Source organism: Peromyscus leucopus, chromosome 11 (assembly GCF_004664715.2).
Source record: "Peromyscus leucopus breed LL Stock chromosome 11, UCI_PerLeu_2.1, whole genome shotgun sequence".
Lineage (NCBI taxonomy): Eukaryota > Metazoa > Chordata > Mammalia > Rodentia > Cricetidae > Peromyscus > Peromyscus leucopus.
The window spans coordinates 54610006-54627719 of record NC_051072.1 but is presented as its reverse complement, the minus strand read 5'-3'; the positions used below and the strand labels follow the sequence as shown (position 1 = coordinate 54627719).

Below are 17714 nucleotides of genomic sequence, written 5' to 3'. Positions count from 1 at the left end.
AAACAAGATGACCATCACCCCACCTTCCCTCTCACTATTCCAGAAACCGCAGTCCATTACTACGGCAACAGGAAGAGAGCAGCAACACAGAACGGTTAACGCTAACCCGTCTGGAGGAAATGAGAAGCTACTTTACACGAGGTAACCTGGACCTCCAGGCTCAAGGGATGCTGCTGCCCACTCCTTCCCCTCAAGCAACTGGGATGAAGAAGGGATGCACCACCTGCCCTGGTCCAGTGTTCTCTTCTTAAAGCCACAGTCACACGGGGTTCACGGTCACATCACAAGGCACACTAGGCACTTAGAGTCTAAAATGAACGAGTTTGCCTAACTTTATTAACTAGCTATTCTAAAACTAAGCTAATGAACATTTTCCCCAATACCAATTAACATCCCACAGAACATTTACTTAGAAAATGCATTACCCAGAATGTTTAAATAGTGATTAATATTATGTAAAATAGTATTCTTCATTTTATAGCCCAAATAGGTTTTTAAATGTCACTGTCTTTGGAAAAACTAAGATGAATATACACAGAAAGTATCACCCACTACTGAGTAAAAGTGTTTTGTATGTGTTCACCTTACCTGGATTTATCCTAAAATAAAGGCTGTAACAACCAGTTATAATTCATAACAATTTAGACATGTAAGGGAGAGAGGAGAAAACAGCAAAGATTTTCCTAAAGTCAGTTATGATGCATGGCATAAAATGTTGCATGTTTAAATTTAAGAATGTTAATTTTCCTTTATTAACGTTCATGTCTGATTTTCAAATGAAACAATGCTTATGAATTTTATGATCCAATGAATATATAGGCAAGCTAAAGTAGATGTTTCAGAAGGTATGCTATATTAACATTTTAATTTATATTATGTTTATATTTATTTTACTGGGGAAGGGGTGTGCTTGGCGTGGTGTCCACGTGGAGGGCAGAGGACGACCTGCAGGAACCAGTCCCTTCTTCTACTCTACCAGACCTGGGGTCAAACTCAGGACGCCGGGTTTGGCAGCCAGCACCGTTATCGACTGAGCCATCTCATGGGCTCTGATTTAAAAAAATAATGAAAATACACCAGCTTTCGCTTTGGGGTATAATACAGATGACTCATTTCATGGGGTGTCTGTTTGTGGCAGGGTCTTGCTCTGTAGGCCCAGCCTGATACAAACTATGTAGCCCAGGCTGGCCTAGAGCGATCCTCCTACTCAGCCTCCGGGGTGCTGAGACTCCGGAGTGAGCCCCCGGCCACACACTCCCCAGGTTTTAAAGCACACGCATGAAATACGCGCGCACACTTACCTGAAAGCTCCGTACAGCGGTCTGTACCAACAGACAAATGAACAGGGGGTAAAAAGCAAGAACCACAGGATGCTCAGTCCAAAGTCAACTGCTCTGGAAGAATCGACACAGAACCAAGCCAGGCATCCGAAGATGTTTAGGAACAGCGTTACCGCGTGGACTGTGGGATCGGAAGACAGAATGGGCTGGTTACATCAAGTCACCATCCGATGAGAGTTACAAATGAAAACACTTCTAAGACCATGTGTTCTTCCTGTGTTTCCATGGTGTGTTCTTCAAACACTGCTGTTTCTTACACAGGACTTGAAAGCAGAGTGCACACAGTAGAGCATTTTAGGAAAAACTCCTGCGGGCTATCTCTTCCTCCTAGGGCAGCTACATTTGCTAAGCCCAACCCTTAGGGTTCGCTTTCCTGAGAAGACAATGGACCGAAGAAGAGAAGCAGTGCTTGTTCAAGACAAAAGCAAACAAACCAAACCCAGAGGTGGGGTCCTCAGAACACTATTTGTAAGGAGGGGACCACAGCCGAGAACTGGAGGACAATTAAAAAACAGCCGCAATCCTTGACTGGGGGGGGGGGGGGGTCTGTGAGGACGGCTTCATCTTCAGGAGTGAGCCGGTTCTTTAATGGGGAACACTCTGATAGATCACGTTATTCCCCCCACCCCATAGAGGCACCACAGTGATCTCACCAGCAGCAAGACTTCCCGATGCTGCTGGCATGCTGCGATCCCTGACAAACGGAAACCCCGGAATTGAGTAACATCCAGCAACGCTGTGATTCGAAAGAGCCATGCTTTCCAGTTATAACTTTTGTGCATTTGGATGTCTGCCTGCATACATGTATATGCATTATGTGTGTGCAGGGCACGTGGTGGCCTGAAGAGGGCACTGAACCGGGGAGAGAGATGCTGTGAGCCACCACGTGGGTGCCGAGAACTAGTCCTGGGTCCTCTACAAGAGCAGCAAGGCTCCTAACCCCGGAACCCTCTCTCCAGACGGGTTTGCTACAATTACAAGGTTTTTAAGTGATTCTGTAAAAATGTATTCATGAGTAGAATTTCATTATGGGAAATAAATTCCCATAAAATTAAAATACTGTAAGATGTATATTATCAGTAAAAATGTCAACTATGACTTGGATTAGAAAAAATTAATTAAAAGATTATTAAATCTACTACAAACTGAATATAAATTAAAAACCAATTTCAAGTCTCTTTACAAATTAAAATCAAAAACTTGCGGAGCAGGACAGAACCGCTCCCCCTGGGTGCCCTGGTGTGTTCTCATCTAAACACTACAGAAGTCAGCTATGGAGAAACAGCTCCAGGGCCTGGAAGCAAATCTGCTGTGGCCTTTGAGAGCTTTGATTTAAAATTCCTTTCCTTTCTGTCACAGAGGGAAAACTATCCTAATTACTCAATTACTACTAGGAGATTAATCCTCGGGAAAGCTGGCTTACTAATTAAATGCCTCAAAATCTCTTTTCCTCAAAATTAAGATTTTTGAGGGCTTAAAAACAGAACTAAAATTCCTGGGAAATGGGAAATTATTTTGTTGTTCTAAAGGACTCTGGCTGTCTTAAGTTTGGTGGTGTGTGTGTGTGTGTGTGTGTGTGTGTTTTAATGTTAGCATATTCTAACTTAAATTCTTCACAAGAATAATTTTTTAAAGTTTATTTTCTATTTCACTTACAGAAAATGAGGATATGTGTATTTAAATGTTTTAAAGCCCATAAAAATTCTTCAAAGGACAGAAAATATCAACCTAACTTTCTGTAGTATGTTAGATTTTTTTCCTAGATGTTTTTAAAGTGACCATGATCAGTGAGTCGCCATCTTGCGCTCAGTGAAAACCAGCTGTCTAGGGTACCTGGTGATGAAGCTGTCCACCTGTGTGGGGTTCAGAGAGCAGGCAAGGGCGATGTCGTCCACCATCTGTGCTGTTCGTTTCAGTGTGTCTACGCTGGTGGATGCTGACTGAGTACAGGCCAAACACTGAACAAATCTCTAAGCCATTTTGTTCACAAGATTTGCAGGAAAGGTTATACTTTTTTATGTGAAAGCTTTATTTGCTTTAGAGGCACTCAAATCTGGTATCAGGTGGCCTGAATTTGCAACTGCCAATGCCATGCTATTCTTGATAAATATAATTACAAAAGGGATGGTTACAGGTGCACACATTTCCACTACCTGGTGGCTGGTGTCCGTGCCTTTTTTTTTTTTCTTCTCTTAAATTCAAAAGCACATTCAAAAAGATCAAGGTTCACTTCACAGTGACAATTCTAATTGCTTTGGTTCATTTGAAGTTTATATTACCTGCTTCCATTGAGGAACCTTTGAAAACACATCTTCATAGTATTCATTAAAATGGAAATCACTTCTTCATCTTGGTATTTTGTAGATGGCACACCAAAGAATGTAACCCTGGGCTTGAGAGCCCAGCTACCCAATAGCTGTCCAATGTTGGACAGTGTTGGACAGGTACCCAATTCTCAAAGTTTTCGCTTCTCTAAGACTAAATAATGTAGCGCCTACTTGAGGATTTTCCTAAAGTCAGTTATGATGCAGGGCAAATGCCAGCTCTCACTATGATGATGAGGATCAAACCATCAAATTTCAGTCAGCCCTGAAATCCACACCAGGTCGATACTTTCCAAAGTATCCACTAATACAGTCTCTACTCTTCAAGTGTGGGCAAATTTCTGAACTGCTCATACTTCATTTCAAGCAATGCTTCTTTGAAACAGAACCCTGACTAGAATCTTGAGTCCATTTTTAAAACAGACTGGCAAACTAAACAAGACTGAAAAAAACTGTAATTGCCCGCATTGCTTCTGAGAGACTCTGAAAGTGATGCATTCTGAAACCAAACAAACTGACTTTGGAACCGGCAGCTTCAGTTGTTAACAATTGAATTTAAGTTAACCATCTTTCCCACCCCACCTCCATTTACTAAATCTGCTGTCCAATTTTCTTTCTACCCCTTTACCATAAAAAATTTCATTGCCTACAAATTACCTACTACCCCATCTGTCCAGCCTTCCCTCCTGACAGAATGGCGTCAAACAGGGGTGAGACTATTTGAAATACAAATCAGTAAGTGGGAAGTCTGTGTACACAGAGCGAACCTTCAGCAGCTTGACATTCATTTAGTATCTCAGAGTTGTGATTATACTTAAAACACCATGCACATCCCCAGCTGAAAATACACTCTAATGCTGTTTAATGAAACAGTCCTATATTAAGCAATTTCAAAAATAAAAGTATTCACAGCCACTTGAAAATGAAAGCACACTGTGCCCACAGTGATTTTTAAGGTGACAGTCACATTATAGTATGTCCTGTCTCTTTCTAAAACCAGCCATAGTGCTACATTTAAGAGAATCTAAGCACTACTCCTTTGCATAAAAGTAGTATGCATAATTTTGCCAAAACAAGTCATGCCTAGATAATGTTCTTCTAAGGAAAAGGATCTTTACAAAAATCCTACCCACGTGACAGACAAGATACCTTCTCAATCAGTCAGGGCTGGCATTCCACGTGCAGGCCTCTCTCACCCAAAGACTTGGATTGCTATCTGTTACACAGTTTTTGTATCTAAATATGATGTTCAACTCTGAAACTATGACTATTAAGATCTATATGAAAAGACAGTTAATATACATTTTAAAATATCATTTTCAAAAAGGTGTCTATCAATGAAAGTATTAACTCAAAATGCATTTATAGGTATATAAATATAATTTTTTGATACTCACACATCCATAAGTAGTACATAAGCTTTACTGTCTTTTGGAATTCTACAGGAATGTCTACAGAAAAATCTTGATAGAAACAAGGTCCCACAGGAAAATTGCTAGGAAGAGGTGGCCAATTATTTTTTCTCCCTGTAAGTTAAAAAAAGTTATTGCAACAAATACATTGTATTCTTCTTTTGTCTCAAAGTGCAGCGTGTTGTTTTGGTAGATGATACATAAAACACTAACACTGTTCCTCTCTGCACAACCTTGAAAGCCAAGCTCACAGTTTTTTTAATATTTTTTCAGACTAACATTTTAGAAACAATAAATGGTAAAATAATTTTCCACTGTCATATCGTACCATGTTTAACATGTCTATGTATAGGAGAACAAACCCAGAGACAAACCCTGAGAGTTGCTTAAAACAGATTTATCTCAGAGTCCCAGGCCTGGCTATGGCGGGGAAGACCTTCCAATCCTTAAGCTCCCAGCCATTCGCTGTCTGTGTGGACTAAGAAACTTAACCTTCATTTCTTCAGAAAGTTAACAACTGGGTCACACTTCCCAGGACGGTGCTGAAGATTTACTATTAATTAAAAGGTAAAAAGTACTACAATGTACTAGTATGCTGCAAAATTTAACTATTAAAGTCTGTCCCTTTGTTACTATCTTTAGCAAAACGTCTTTCATCTTTCACAGACGTAATCAGTGTCAATCAGCACTAAGAAAACAAGAGACATTATCGTTAGTGATCTCTCTCTCTCTCCTACAGAGGCTGTCTCTGATGGAAACGAGCAGGATAAACATGTGCTCGAGAGGCCCAAGTCCTAACCATGGTGAGAGAAGGAAGAACTACTGAGTATTATTGCCGTCCTTGTCTGGGGTTGTACTGCCATTCCAGCCACCCAGCAATGCCTCCCCTGACTCCCTCCTGCTCCTGAGGCTGCTGACTTTCCCTCACAGGTTCTTAGAATCATCTTTAGCACTCAGAGCCTGAACAGAGTCCTCAGCAAGTAATTAATCATACAAATACTTTCTTAACATTTTCTGGCAAGTATGATGTACCTGTGAGGATAAGACCAAGAATCTGAACAGGTCAGAGTCCAAGGTGGGACGCACTCAAAGGTTCAACTGAACTATGGAGAAGCCCACACCCATGCTCTCAGGTGACCTTCCTTTCTTCTGAGGGCCTCTCACTCTACATTAAGATATTTCTTTTATGTCCTAGCTCTTTTTTGAAGAAAGAAAGAAAAGATTTGGTAGAGCCCAGTGCAGAATCAAAGGCTCCTGGCTTGAAATGGAGCAAACGTATCAGATCTGTGTCTCACTTGCTCTGTGAGGAAGCCAACACTCTTCTAGTCTATCAAAAGACTGTGCTATCGGGTAGGATCAGAGAGCCGCAGGGATCAAGTAAGCCATCTATCTGCTGTGTCTGACCTCTCTGCTAGAATCAGAAAACAAGGCAGAGGTTTATCGCCAAACCCAGGGGCTCGGAGCGAGGACAGGTATTTTCCTGCCAGCCCTTCGGATACTACCATGCTGACTCAGGCTCTGCATCTCCCGTTCCCGGCGGTCCAGCTCTGCAGCCTTTCTCTCCAGCTCTTCTTGACGCTTGAGAAGTTCAGCTTGAGCCAAGGCATGTTCCTAAACAAAAGGACCGACACACACAGGTTATCAGACAGTGGAAACAGTCTACCATTCACAGGCCCACTGGGAGCAACCTCAGCTAAACCCACTTTCAAAACACAGGAAGGCTAGAGTTTTGGAAAAATACTAAAGAGATATTTGATTCATTTTGCTCTTTTAGTTATGGAAACCCTCAGAGGCAATGCTGAGTCCACAGGAAAGAAGAAAACAAACAAAAACCCACCTCTCGTTAAGAATAGCCAGAGCCTGGGGACAGAGAGATAGCTCAGCAATTCAGCATGTGTGCTGTTCTTGCAGAGGACCTGGGTTCGGTTCCCAGCATCCACATCAGGCGGCTCATAACCACCTGTAACTCCAGCCTCCACAGGCACTGTACTCATGTGCACACATCTGCACGTAGACACATGTGTAAATGGCATTGAAAACAATAAAAATCAGCCTTTTAAAGACAGAGTAGCTAGAGTCTAGGTAAGCCTGTGCCGAGAGGAGAGTGAGAGTGGAGGTGAGGGAAGAGCTGAGGAGAGACGAACGGAATAAAGAACAACTGAATTAGCTTGGGTAAACAGAGTCCAACGGAGCAGTAGGCTCCAGAAACACAAGAACAGTTCAAAACATCTTAAATGCCCTGGGATGCTGAGGGGACAGGGATGTGCTCACGACACTCTGCTCTCTAACTCCGTGTGTTAGAGCTGCCAGATTTCATTTGCTGGTTTTCCTGGACATTTGCCATCTGCTGCTTCCTCATACTGCCCACTGAGTAGTCACTGAGCTCTCTCCCAGTCATATTTATTATCCTATTATTGCTACTGCAGTGGTATTATGCACTGAATCAAGGGCAATAAAAATTACACTATATAAACGGTACATCAAGATGATATATGAACTTCCAGATCAATCTACACAGTTAACATGCACTAACCTTTGTGATCTGTGTGTAAGCTGGATGTTCCTCTGTTGGCTTCATTATTGCTGGCTGGGTATTGGGTACATTAGGCATTTTCACACTGCCTGGTGGAGGCTAAAAAGGTAAAGACAAATTATGTAACACAAAGAGCCAACCTTTACTTACTTCAAAAGTATCACAGACAGCACAATCCCAAGACCTGCCTGTCTCATGGCCTCGCACGGCCGTGGGGTAAAACACTGCTCAAGCTCTGCATCTCCACTTCCTAACACACTAAACCGTTTTACAATGCTCAGTAGTACACCACGCAAGAAACAGGGCATGACTGTCTCTTTACCGTAAAGCACAGACACCATCAGACTCCAGAACCACACAGAACAGTGGGGTAGAGAGCCATCTGCTTGTGCTCGGGAGGCTAAGGCAGGAGCCCAAAGGCTCAGGAGCCTGAGGACAGAAGGAGAAGAGAGGAAGGAAGAGAGAGAAAGGAGGAGGGCAGGAAGGGAGGGAAGGGGAGACATGAAGTCTACAGTCAGCTCTTCCCTCTTCAGACAGACACATGTTCATGGCCTGAAGACATTACATTAGAACTGTGGTGGTATCATGTTTCCCAAAATATTGTGCACCCTAATAAACTTATCTGGGGTCAGAGAACAGAACAGCCACTAGATACAGAGGCTAGAAAATGGTGGCACTCACACCTTTAATCCTAGCCTTCTGGAGGCATGGATTTCTGTGAGTTTAAAGCCACACTGGAAAGAGCCAGGCATGGTGACTCACACCTTTAATCCCAGGAAGTGAGCCTTTAATCCCAGGGAGTGATTGCAGAAAGGTATATAAGGCGTGAAGACCATAAACTAGAAGCTTTTGGCTGGTTAAGTTTTTAGGCTTTGAGCAGCACAGTTCAGCTGAGATCCATTTGGATGAGGACACAGAAGCTTCCAGTCTGTGGAAACAGGATTAGCTGAGGAATTGGCAAGGTGAGGTGGCTGTGGCTTGTTCTGCTTCTCTGATCTTCCAGCATTCACATCAATATCTTGCTCCAGGTTTGTTTTTATTAATAAGACCTTTTAAAATTCATGCTACATCTGGCGCCCAACATTTGTGGTATGAATTCATGAAAAAGCCGCTTGCCTGTGGCCTCATGGGCCCCAGCTCTGCCCCTAGCTACACTCAGCCAGTTGTGGTGGTGCATTCCCATAGGATTTGCTGAAGTAGGCAGAGGCAGGAGGATCCCGAGTTTGAGGCCAGCCTAGGAGGCTTGCTAAGGAGAAGCTTTGGCCGAGCCACAAACAATGGAGGTGGGACCATGGAGGCAGTGGCTGCTGCTCCGAGTTGCTGGCTGCTTCTCATCGTGTTGGTGACTGCGGTGATGCTGCTACCTGGGACAAAGGGTTTACAGCTGCTTGTTCAGAGAAGAATTGCCAGGACCATTGTGTTACAAGAAAGCATCGGCAAAGGTCAGTTTGGAAAAGTTTGGCACGACAAATGGTGGGAAGAAATTGCTGTGAAGATTTTCTCTTCTAAGGAAGAGCATTCATGGTTCTAAGAGACATTTATCAGACTGTGAATGCTCCAAACCACAGAGGAGGCACACAAAAAAAAAGTCTGCAGGGAACCATGACCACGCCTAACAGCGACTTTGAAATCTTCAAAAAGATGACAGGAGACCACAATGACGATTCCACATGGACTATGATAAAGCCATTAAGCTGATTAACTGCTGCTGGCCTCAGGAATATATCATAGGAACTCAGCTGGTTATGGCAAAGTCACTACCTGGAGGGATCAGGGAATTCCTCCAGAGGAAGCCAAATTCCAAGGAGCTTTTGGTGTTACTTGGCTTGTTATATATCAGCTGTATTCTGTTATGAAAATCATGTGTTCCTTCATAGTTTTCCCAGTTGATTTTTCCCTAAGAAGGGCTAACAGTGTGGACTGATCACTCTCTGGACATACACATTCCAGGTATTTGGAGAACAGCCTCAGGAAAAGCTTTCTCTGGAATCAGATCTCTCCCTTGGCCACTTTCAAGAACTAGCAGTAATAATAATCCACATGCAAGTCTCCTGATTTAAGGTAAATTCCACAAGGAGACACCACCTAGGTCAGGTGGACGTTAAGTAATAGCTTTACACAATTTAGCTCGGACACTCCTTTCTTACATCCTTACTAACTTTATAGACCTCTAACTCCTTACCTAACCACCTCTAGGAATATTTAGATAACCTTCTGCGCTGACAGCTATGATCAGCTAGAACCCCAGTTCAAGCCTCCCTGTAATTATCATCATTGGCAGCATCCGGCCAGGTCCATCCCCAGATGAAGGAGAGTACCTTATCAGAGATACCTCTGTACTCTCTAAGAACAGACTTAAGCATCCAGGCTACCCGTTTGAGAAGGCCTGGCGGATGTGTTAATTATGCTTTACTTCCTCCTTTCCTAAACCTTACCTTCCAGATCTCCCTTTAACTATCACCAGAGGCATCTAGCTGTACACAGGTTGCCTAGCGACTGAGCACACTTTCCCCCACCCTGCAGAAAAACAGCAGATAGCTTGGACAGATAGGAGCCATTGTTTTATTTTCTCCCATTAACCTAGCAACGTATAGATTCTTAACATTTTCTACTAATCACGTTTCAGACTATAGTTGAGCACCTAAGATCCCTCTTAGATATTACCCAAATTTAGCCTTTAGTTAATTCATTTCCCCATTGGTCACTTCCCTTTGGGGTTGCAAATGATAATGGTTATTGCCTCTCTATGCGATTCTTATCACCCCTCAGTTTGACCCTGGAAGCCTGGCTTTATATACCATGACTTCCAGGGCACTGGGGGACAGGGAAGAGAAAGAATGGAAAAACTAGATGGGTAAGAACTGGAGAGGAACAAACTGAGATGGGGAAGAACTAGATTGAAGGGCTAGAAGAGAGTATTAGAGGAACGAGATGGAAGATGAGGAAGAGCCAGATGGAGAAGTACTAGCTGGGTAAGAACAAGCTGAAAAGGACCTAGATGAGGCAGAGTTAAGACGAGAGAGGGAGCAATAGGTAAGTATAGAGAGAAATCAGGCAAGAAAAGAGCTAGACATGAGAACAGAACTGAAGCTGTGTATAAAGGATGTTATGCCAGAGGAATTAAAGAAAGTGGACTATAGAGCTCAGTGTGCTGAGATTCTATTTCCTGAAAATAGTCCTCGCAGTTAGTAGTTCTCTCTCCTGAGCCCCTGGGATGTATAATATTAAGGCCGGTCCCTCTAATATTATACAAGAATTAACACCATGGAAAGATCGACTTTGGACTACAAACTGCTTAGCAATTTTGAGATGGCCAGCTGAGATGATCCAGCCTGACAGACTACTTGAACAAGGACTTGAAGCAAGCCCTGCACTTTCTCACTATGCAGCGACTGGACAAATGATACAGGACTGGACAATTAACCCCAAAATTTTCTTTTCAGGATTCCTTAAAGATGTCTTCACCCCCAGAAAACAGAAAGTAATTTTAAGAAAATGATGCCCACAACCCAAGATGTAAGATGGGAAATTTTGGTTATTTAATAAGTTATTGATACTGTCGCTGTTTATGATGGTTGGTTACAAGTTGTTAATTGTTAATGGTCAAGAAAAAAGCTGAACAAGGAGATTAGATTCAGAGTTTTTGTTTAAAAAAGAAAAAAGAGAATATAGATATAAGGTAGATCACTGAATCTACTCTGAGAAAAAAGATAAAGAAATAAAAGAATAAATGGGTAGATCATTGAATCTACTCTAAAAAGAAAAAAGAGAAGATATAAAAATGACAAAAGGTGGATTATTGAATCTATTATGAAAAGAAAAAGAATATGGATATGATAAAAAGTCAATTTTTGAATCTACTTTTTAAAAGGAACTACTTGTTTTAAATAGGTAAATAATGAAAATTTTTTTGTCTGAGTTTATCAAATGTTACTGGACTGGACACTGTTAATATATATAATGGAGTTTTTTGTCTGAATCCATCAAATGTTAATGGACTAGACATCGTTAATGTAATTCTTGACTGTATATATTGTATATACTTATTGGATATAGTTTTTCTTGTATTATAAGCTTTTTTAAATTTTAGATAAAAAAGGGGAAATGTGGTGGGATTGTGTTCCCCAAAATATTGTGCACCCTAATAAACTTATCTGGGGTCAGAGAACAGAACAGCCACTAGATACAGAGGCTAGAAAATGGTGGCACTCACACCTTTAATCCTAGCCTTCTGGAAGCATGGATTTCTGTGAGTTTAAAGCCACACTGGAAAGAGCCAGGCATGGTGACTCACACCTTTAATCCCAGGAAGTGAGCCTTTAATCCCAGGGAATGATTGCAGAAAGGTATATAAGGCGTGAAGACCAGAAACTAGAAGCTTTTGGCTGGTTAAGCTTTTAGGCTTTGAGCAGCACAGTTCAGCTGAGATCCATTTGGATGAGGACACAGAAGCTTCCAGTCTGAGGAAAAGGGACCAGCTGAGGAATTGGCAAGGTGAGGTGGCTGTGGCTTGTTCTGCTTCTCTGATCTTCCAGCATTCACATCAATATCTTGCTCCAGGTTTGTTTTTATTAATAAGACCTTTTAAAATTCATGCTACAAGAAACCCGCAGCCAAACCTCACTAACAAGTCCACAAGTGACAAGACAGACATAGGTCCATCTATGAGGAGTTGGTAAACTACTACATAACACCTAGTGTGGACTTCAAAGAGAATGAGTCATCATCGTAGAAGAACGTGGAAAATGCTCAGTACAGAGAAGAACGGTATCAGTCAAGATGAACACAGATCTATACAGCAACTCTTATCGAAGGAATTTTATATACTTCTCTAGTATTTGCCTCCCCCAACAGATACATCATACAGCACGCTTTTCTTTTTGTTTTTGAGGCAGGGTCTCCTAATTAGCCCTGGCTGGGCTGGAATTGGCTTTAAACTCAGAGATCTGTCCGCCTCTGCTTTCCGGGTTATGCACCACCATAAAGGTATGCTCCACCATACCCTGCAATATTACTTTTAAAAGTTAAAAAGCAATCTGGGACCTGGTGTTATGGCACATGCCAGTATCCGCAGCCCTCAGGGGGCAGAAGAATTATTGTAAATTCAAAGATGGCCTGATCGACGAATTGAGGTCCCGGCTAGAGTGCCCTAGAGAGTGAGAGATTCTCTTGAAAGAGAACAGAACAAAACAGTGTGTGAGATCCTAGCACTCAGAAGGATCACAAGGTTGAGGCTAACCTGGGCTAAATACATAACACGGCATACAAGTGAGCGAGAGAACGGGAGCGCCAGAGCCAGCAGCTTGACAGCACAATTCAGGACAACACAAAATCACCCTGGAACTCAACCAGCTAAAACCCTTATCAGCACTCTGCTGCCTTAAACACCAAGCAGTGTGAGTGTAAGAAGTCCGGAGTGAGGGTGAGATGGGGCATGAGCCACAAGGCCGACATTCGAGTCAGAGGTACCGAGACAGGCCCTGCTCACAAACACCAGAATGTGCAAGTCACCTTCACTCACAGCTTCTTCCCACTTGCAGATGTTAGCTAACTCTCAACCCAGCCTTCGATCCAGTGTATCTTCAACTGCAGGACACGTGGCAACCTCATGCCAAGCGCAACTCTGGAGAAGACCTTTTGCCTAATTGCTATGAAAACGGTTCATAATTCTCCTACATCTTCACCTGTTGCTGGAGGGCTTCTCTCCAGGTTCCACCAAGCCCCACAGTCCCACAATCTACGTATAAAATAATCACTTAGATGCTTATATTACTTATAAACTGTATGGCCGTGGCAGGCTTCTTGCTAACTGTTCTTACAGCTTAAATTAACCCATTTCTATAAATCTATACCTTGCCACCTGGCTCGTGGCTTACCAGCGTCTTTACATGCTACTTGTCCTGGCGGTGGCTGCAGTGTGTCTCCCTCCTTCCTGTTTCCCCAATTCTCCTCTCTCCTTGTCCCGCCTATACTTCCTGTCTGGTCACTGGCCAGTGTTTTATTTATATAGAGCGATATCCACAGCATTCACCTCTGATGCAAGAGCAGTAAAACAATAAGCCACTCTTGCATGTGTGTATGTGAGTATATATACATGTGTGTGAGTGCCCATGGAGGCCAGAAGAGGGTGTGTGTATGTGAGCGTATGTACACATGTGTGTGAATGCCTATGGGGCCAGAAGAAGGCGTCAGATCTCTCAAAATGCAGTTCCAGGCATTTGTGAGCTACCCACACAGGTGTTGGGGTTCAAATTCTGGCCCTTATGACTGAGCAGCAAGTGGTCTTAACCACTGAGCCCCTGTCCAGACCAAGACTGCCATTCAGCCACATGGCAGACCATATATTTGTAGGGAACCATAGTAAACAGTATCTAAAGGCTAGTTCAGTGTTCATGTAAAGAATATGCCAAATGCACAGCTAAGACATCCTGACGGGCAGAAGGGAAAAAAGCTAAGACATCCTGAAGGGCAGAGGGAAGAAAAGCTAAGGTCCAAGAAGAAGAGCTCTGCTGGGCGGCCATTCTCCAGCCTGCTGGGGTTTAGAGACAGAGGCTGGCACTGGTGTGCAGAGTGAGGCAAGCGTGCAGAGAGCCAGGGCAGCTGAAAGCAATACTCTCAGTCAATGAGGGAGAAGAAAAAATAAAAACAAACCACACAGAAATGTGGGAATATTTACATGTACTGTCCTGACTCCTCAATACAGAAGGAGGGAAAAGAAAACATCCCTGAAAATCTCTGAGCATAAAGCTACCAAGTAAAGATCTGGGGCAGAATCCACACTATTCACCCACACAAACTATCCTATGGTTAAATTTTCACTACAGGGGATTCCATGCTTCCCCGAAGTAAAGGAATGTGCCTTATAAATGAGGCTTCCTAGAATTCTCACAGAGTTCTAAGAAGTAACTGGGTCATGATTTAAGCATACAAAAAAAAAAAAAAAAAAGGTCACCCTTAGCCAGGACCAGAATTTAAAAAATTGTTTAAGACCTGAAGACACAGAAACAAACAATTAATAAATATGAGGTTAGTAAAAACTTAACTAGGGTAATGATGGTCAAAACTTATCAGATTGGTCTTTAGATAATTTGGGAAGCCGGAAATGCCTTGAGTGGATGTGTACAGGGTGGGTGAGTCCCGAGTGGATGTGTACAGGGTGGGTGAGTCCCGAGTGGATGTGTACAGGGTGGGTGAGTCCCGAGTGGATGTGTACAGGGTGGGTGAGTCCCGAGTGGATGTGTACAGGGTGGGTGAGTCCCGAGTGGATGTGTACAGGGTGGGTGAGTCCCGAGTGGATGTGTACAGGGTGGGTGAGTCCCGAGTGGATGTGTACAGGGTGGGTGAGTCCCGAGTGGATGTGTACAGGGTGGGTGAGTCCCGAGTGGATGTGTACAGGGTGGGTGAGTCCCGAGTGGATGTGTACAGGGTGGGTGAATCCTGAGTGGATGTGTACAGGGTAGGTGAGTCCTGAAGGAAGGGGCACTGATGACGTAGGCATGTTAAGGACCCAATGCCTCAGCCTATGGGAAGGGCGAAGCCTCTCCCGAATGAGGCTCGGGATGGAAAGCCTTCCTCTGGTGTTGTTCTGAAGACTGACCAATGTGTGAAAGAGCAGCAGCTGCAGCTGCTCCTCCTCCATCCTCCCTATCCTCCTCCAGAGATACCTCCCCTCTGGTCTGCACTCAGTAGACGAGCCCAGGTTACAGGCTGTTTCACAGCTGGTACTCAGCCCATCAGCCGTGAGCATGGCCCACATGACCCCAGCATCTCTGTACATGTGTCTGGGTGTCTGTTCTTTCTTCATCCCCTCGTGGCTGAGCTGTGCTGGACTTGGCAAAATGATACTAATGGAATCTCTAGAACTTCCTTCAGTGAAAGGGTTAAGTATGACAGACAAGTTAGCTACTGACAATATGAAGATGAAGGCATAGCTAAGAAACGAACGTGGGTCAAAGAAGACACAGAACAGTGCAGAGAAACAAAACACAGACTATAAGGACAGCTGTAAGCTTGAGGATGGTGCCCAGGGATCTGACAACTGCCACCCATGGAGGAGACCAGAGAATAAGAATCGGGTCCAAGCAGGATGGGAAGACAATGGACTTCACACTGAAAACTCCAAAACACAACCCGGGTGGGTTTTAAGAAAGTTCATAGAGACATCACATCAAAAGACCAAACCTAAAAATAAGGGAGAGGGGGGACATCCAGGGGTGGGAGAGACAATTCCTAAAGAAAGGAATGCCAGGGAGAATTGAAATTCTTCCTGGCTGTAGACAGGGGAGCTCAGATACAGTGTGCCAAAGAGATCCGGGGCTCATGCAGAGGTGTGAGTCCAGCCTCATCTGAGCCAGCATCTGAGAACCGTTCAGGTCAAGGGCACTGCATCTTGGAACACTGAGTATCAGCAGGACTGAGAAGCATGGCCTCTCTGTTCTCTCCCATCTCTCTGCTCCCTGTAGCCAAGCTAGAAAAGTCCCCTCCCTCTGTGAAGTCCTGACTTCTGGGCCCACAAAGAGGTCCAGAAAGAGGAAAGCACTCAGAAAGGCCAAGAAACATCTCAACACCTGGCTGGGCTCCCACTAAGTAACGCCCTGCACCCTACTGTCCATTCTGCATCACAAAGGTCTCCCTGCGGTGTGGGGTCGACATTTCCGAAAGCTTCATGTGGCATAAGCTTTGATTAAGTACATTAGCTATGCTTCGCTCTTGGATTTTAACCTTGTCTCAGGAGTGCCAGCCATGAGAGAAAGAACTGTACCCACCACCTCCTCTAGAGCTTTCTACTGTAGCTCTCACTAAAGGAATTCCTGCCTGAGAAACAAGAGAAAGGGGAAGCCATGAGGAAAATCTGGGAGTTGAGAAAAGATCTCTCACAGTATCTCATCTTCACTTCGTATCCCACAAAACTCTAGATACAAAGGAACACTAGCCCGCCTATATGGAAAGTGGACGTCTAGAAGAAGCGTGTGCCTAGTGGAAGGTGAGTTCTACCCTGGACAAACCACTGGCAGCCCTGGAAAACCTCAAGCACTAAGAAAATCATGTGAGCCAGGCAGTGGTGTGTGGTGGTATTGTGTTCCCCAAAATATTGTGTACCCTAATAAATTTATCTGGGGGTCAGAGAACAGACAGCCACTAGATACAAAGGCTAGAAAATGGTGGCACTCACACCTTTAATCCTAGCATTCCGGAGATAGAAATCCCTCTGGATCTCTGTGAGTTCAAGGCCACATTGGAAATAGCCAAGCATGGTGACACGCCTTTAATCCCAGAAAGCCAGCCTTTAATCCCAGGGAGTGGTGGTAGAAAGCAGGAAGATATATAAAGCGTGAGGGCGAGAAACTAGAGGCATTTTGGCCTGGTTAAGCATTTGGCTGGTTAAGCATGTGGCTGATTAAGCATTCAGGCTTTGGAGCAGCAGTTCAGCTGAGAGCTATTGGGACGAGGACACAGCAGCCTCCAGTCTGAGGAGACAAGACCAGCTGAGGATCCGGCGAGGTGAGATAGCTGTGGCTTGTCCTGTCTCTCTGATCTACCAGCATGGACCCCAATAACTGGCCTTGGGTTTGATTTTATTAATAAGAACTTTTAAGATTCCTACTACAGTGGTGGCACACGCCTTTCATCCCAGCACTCAGGAGGCAAAGGCTGGCAGATCTCGGTGAGTTCGAGGCCAGCCTGGTCTACAGAGTGAGTTCCAGGACAGCCAGGGCTACATAGAGAGACCTTGTCTTGAAAAAGAAAAAAAAAAAGAAAAGAAAAAGAACAAAAAAGAAAATGGCATGGTGCAGAGGCCAACAGAACACACTGGAGAGGACGAGAGGACGAGAACAGACAAGAGTGTCAAGCAGAACCACAGTCTGAAGGAGCAGGCTCTACATCCTTCTCCATGGCAGGTGAGAGTTCATCTCTGAGATACTTGTAATCATCTCTGGGAAAGTCAGGGGCTATCATTCTTTAATGCTTTAGGGCACTTTAGGGCTCTATATTTGCACATTCTGTGGGGATATTGAAAACTCAACAAGAACCAGTCAAAAAATTACAGAATGATCTACACTGACTCAGTAGACTTAAGGACATTATAATAATCACAGTTACATAA

General features: G+C 43.8%; 1 protein-coding gene across 2 annotated transcripts in view; it reads right to left on the bottom strand.

The window, feature by feature from the left end:
• Positions 1-17714, bottom strand: part of Scamp1 (secretory carrier membrane protein 1) — a 93705-nt gene that overhangs the window by 18894 nt on the left and 57097 nt on the right. For both annotated transcript variants that reach the window (XM_028871653.2, XM_028871652.2), the window contains exons 3-6: positions 7610-7708; positions 6579-6687; positions 5062-5190; positions 1302-1461 (exon numbers count right to left, since the gene is read on the bottom strand). In XM_028871653.2, coding sequence (XP_028727486.1) covers positions 1302-1461; positions 5062-5190; positions 6579-6687; positions 7610-7687 — 476 coding nt within the window. In that variant the 5' untranslated portion in view covers positions 7688-7708. The remainder of the gene's footprint in view (positions 1-1301; positions 1462-5061; positions 5191-6578; positions 6688-7609; positions 7709-17714) is intronic.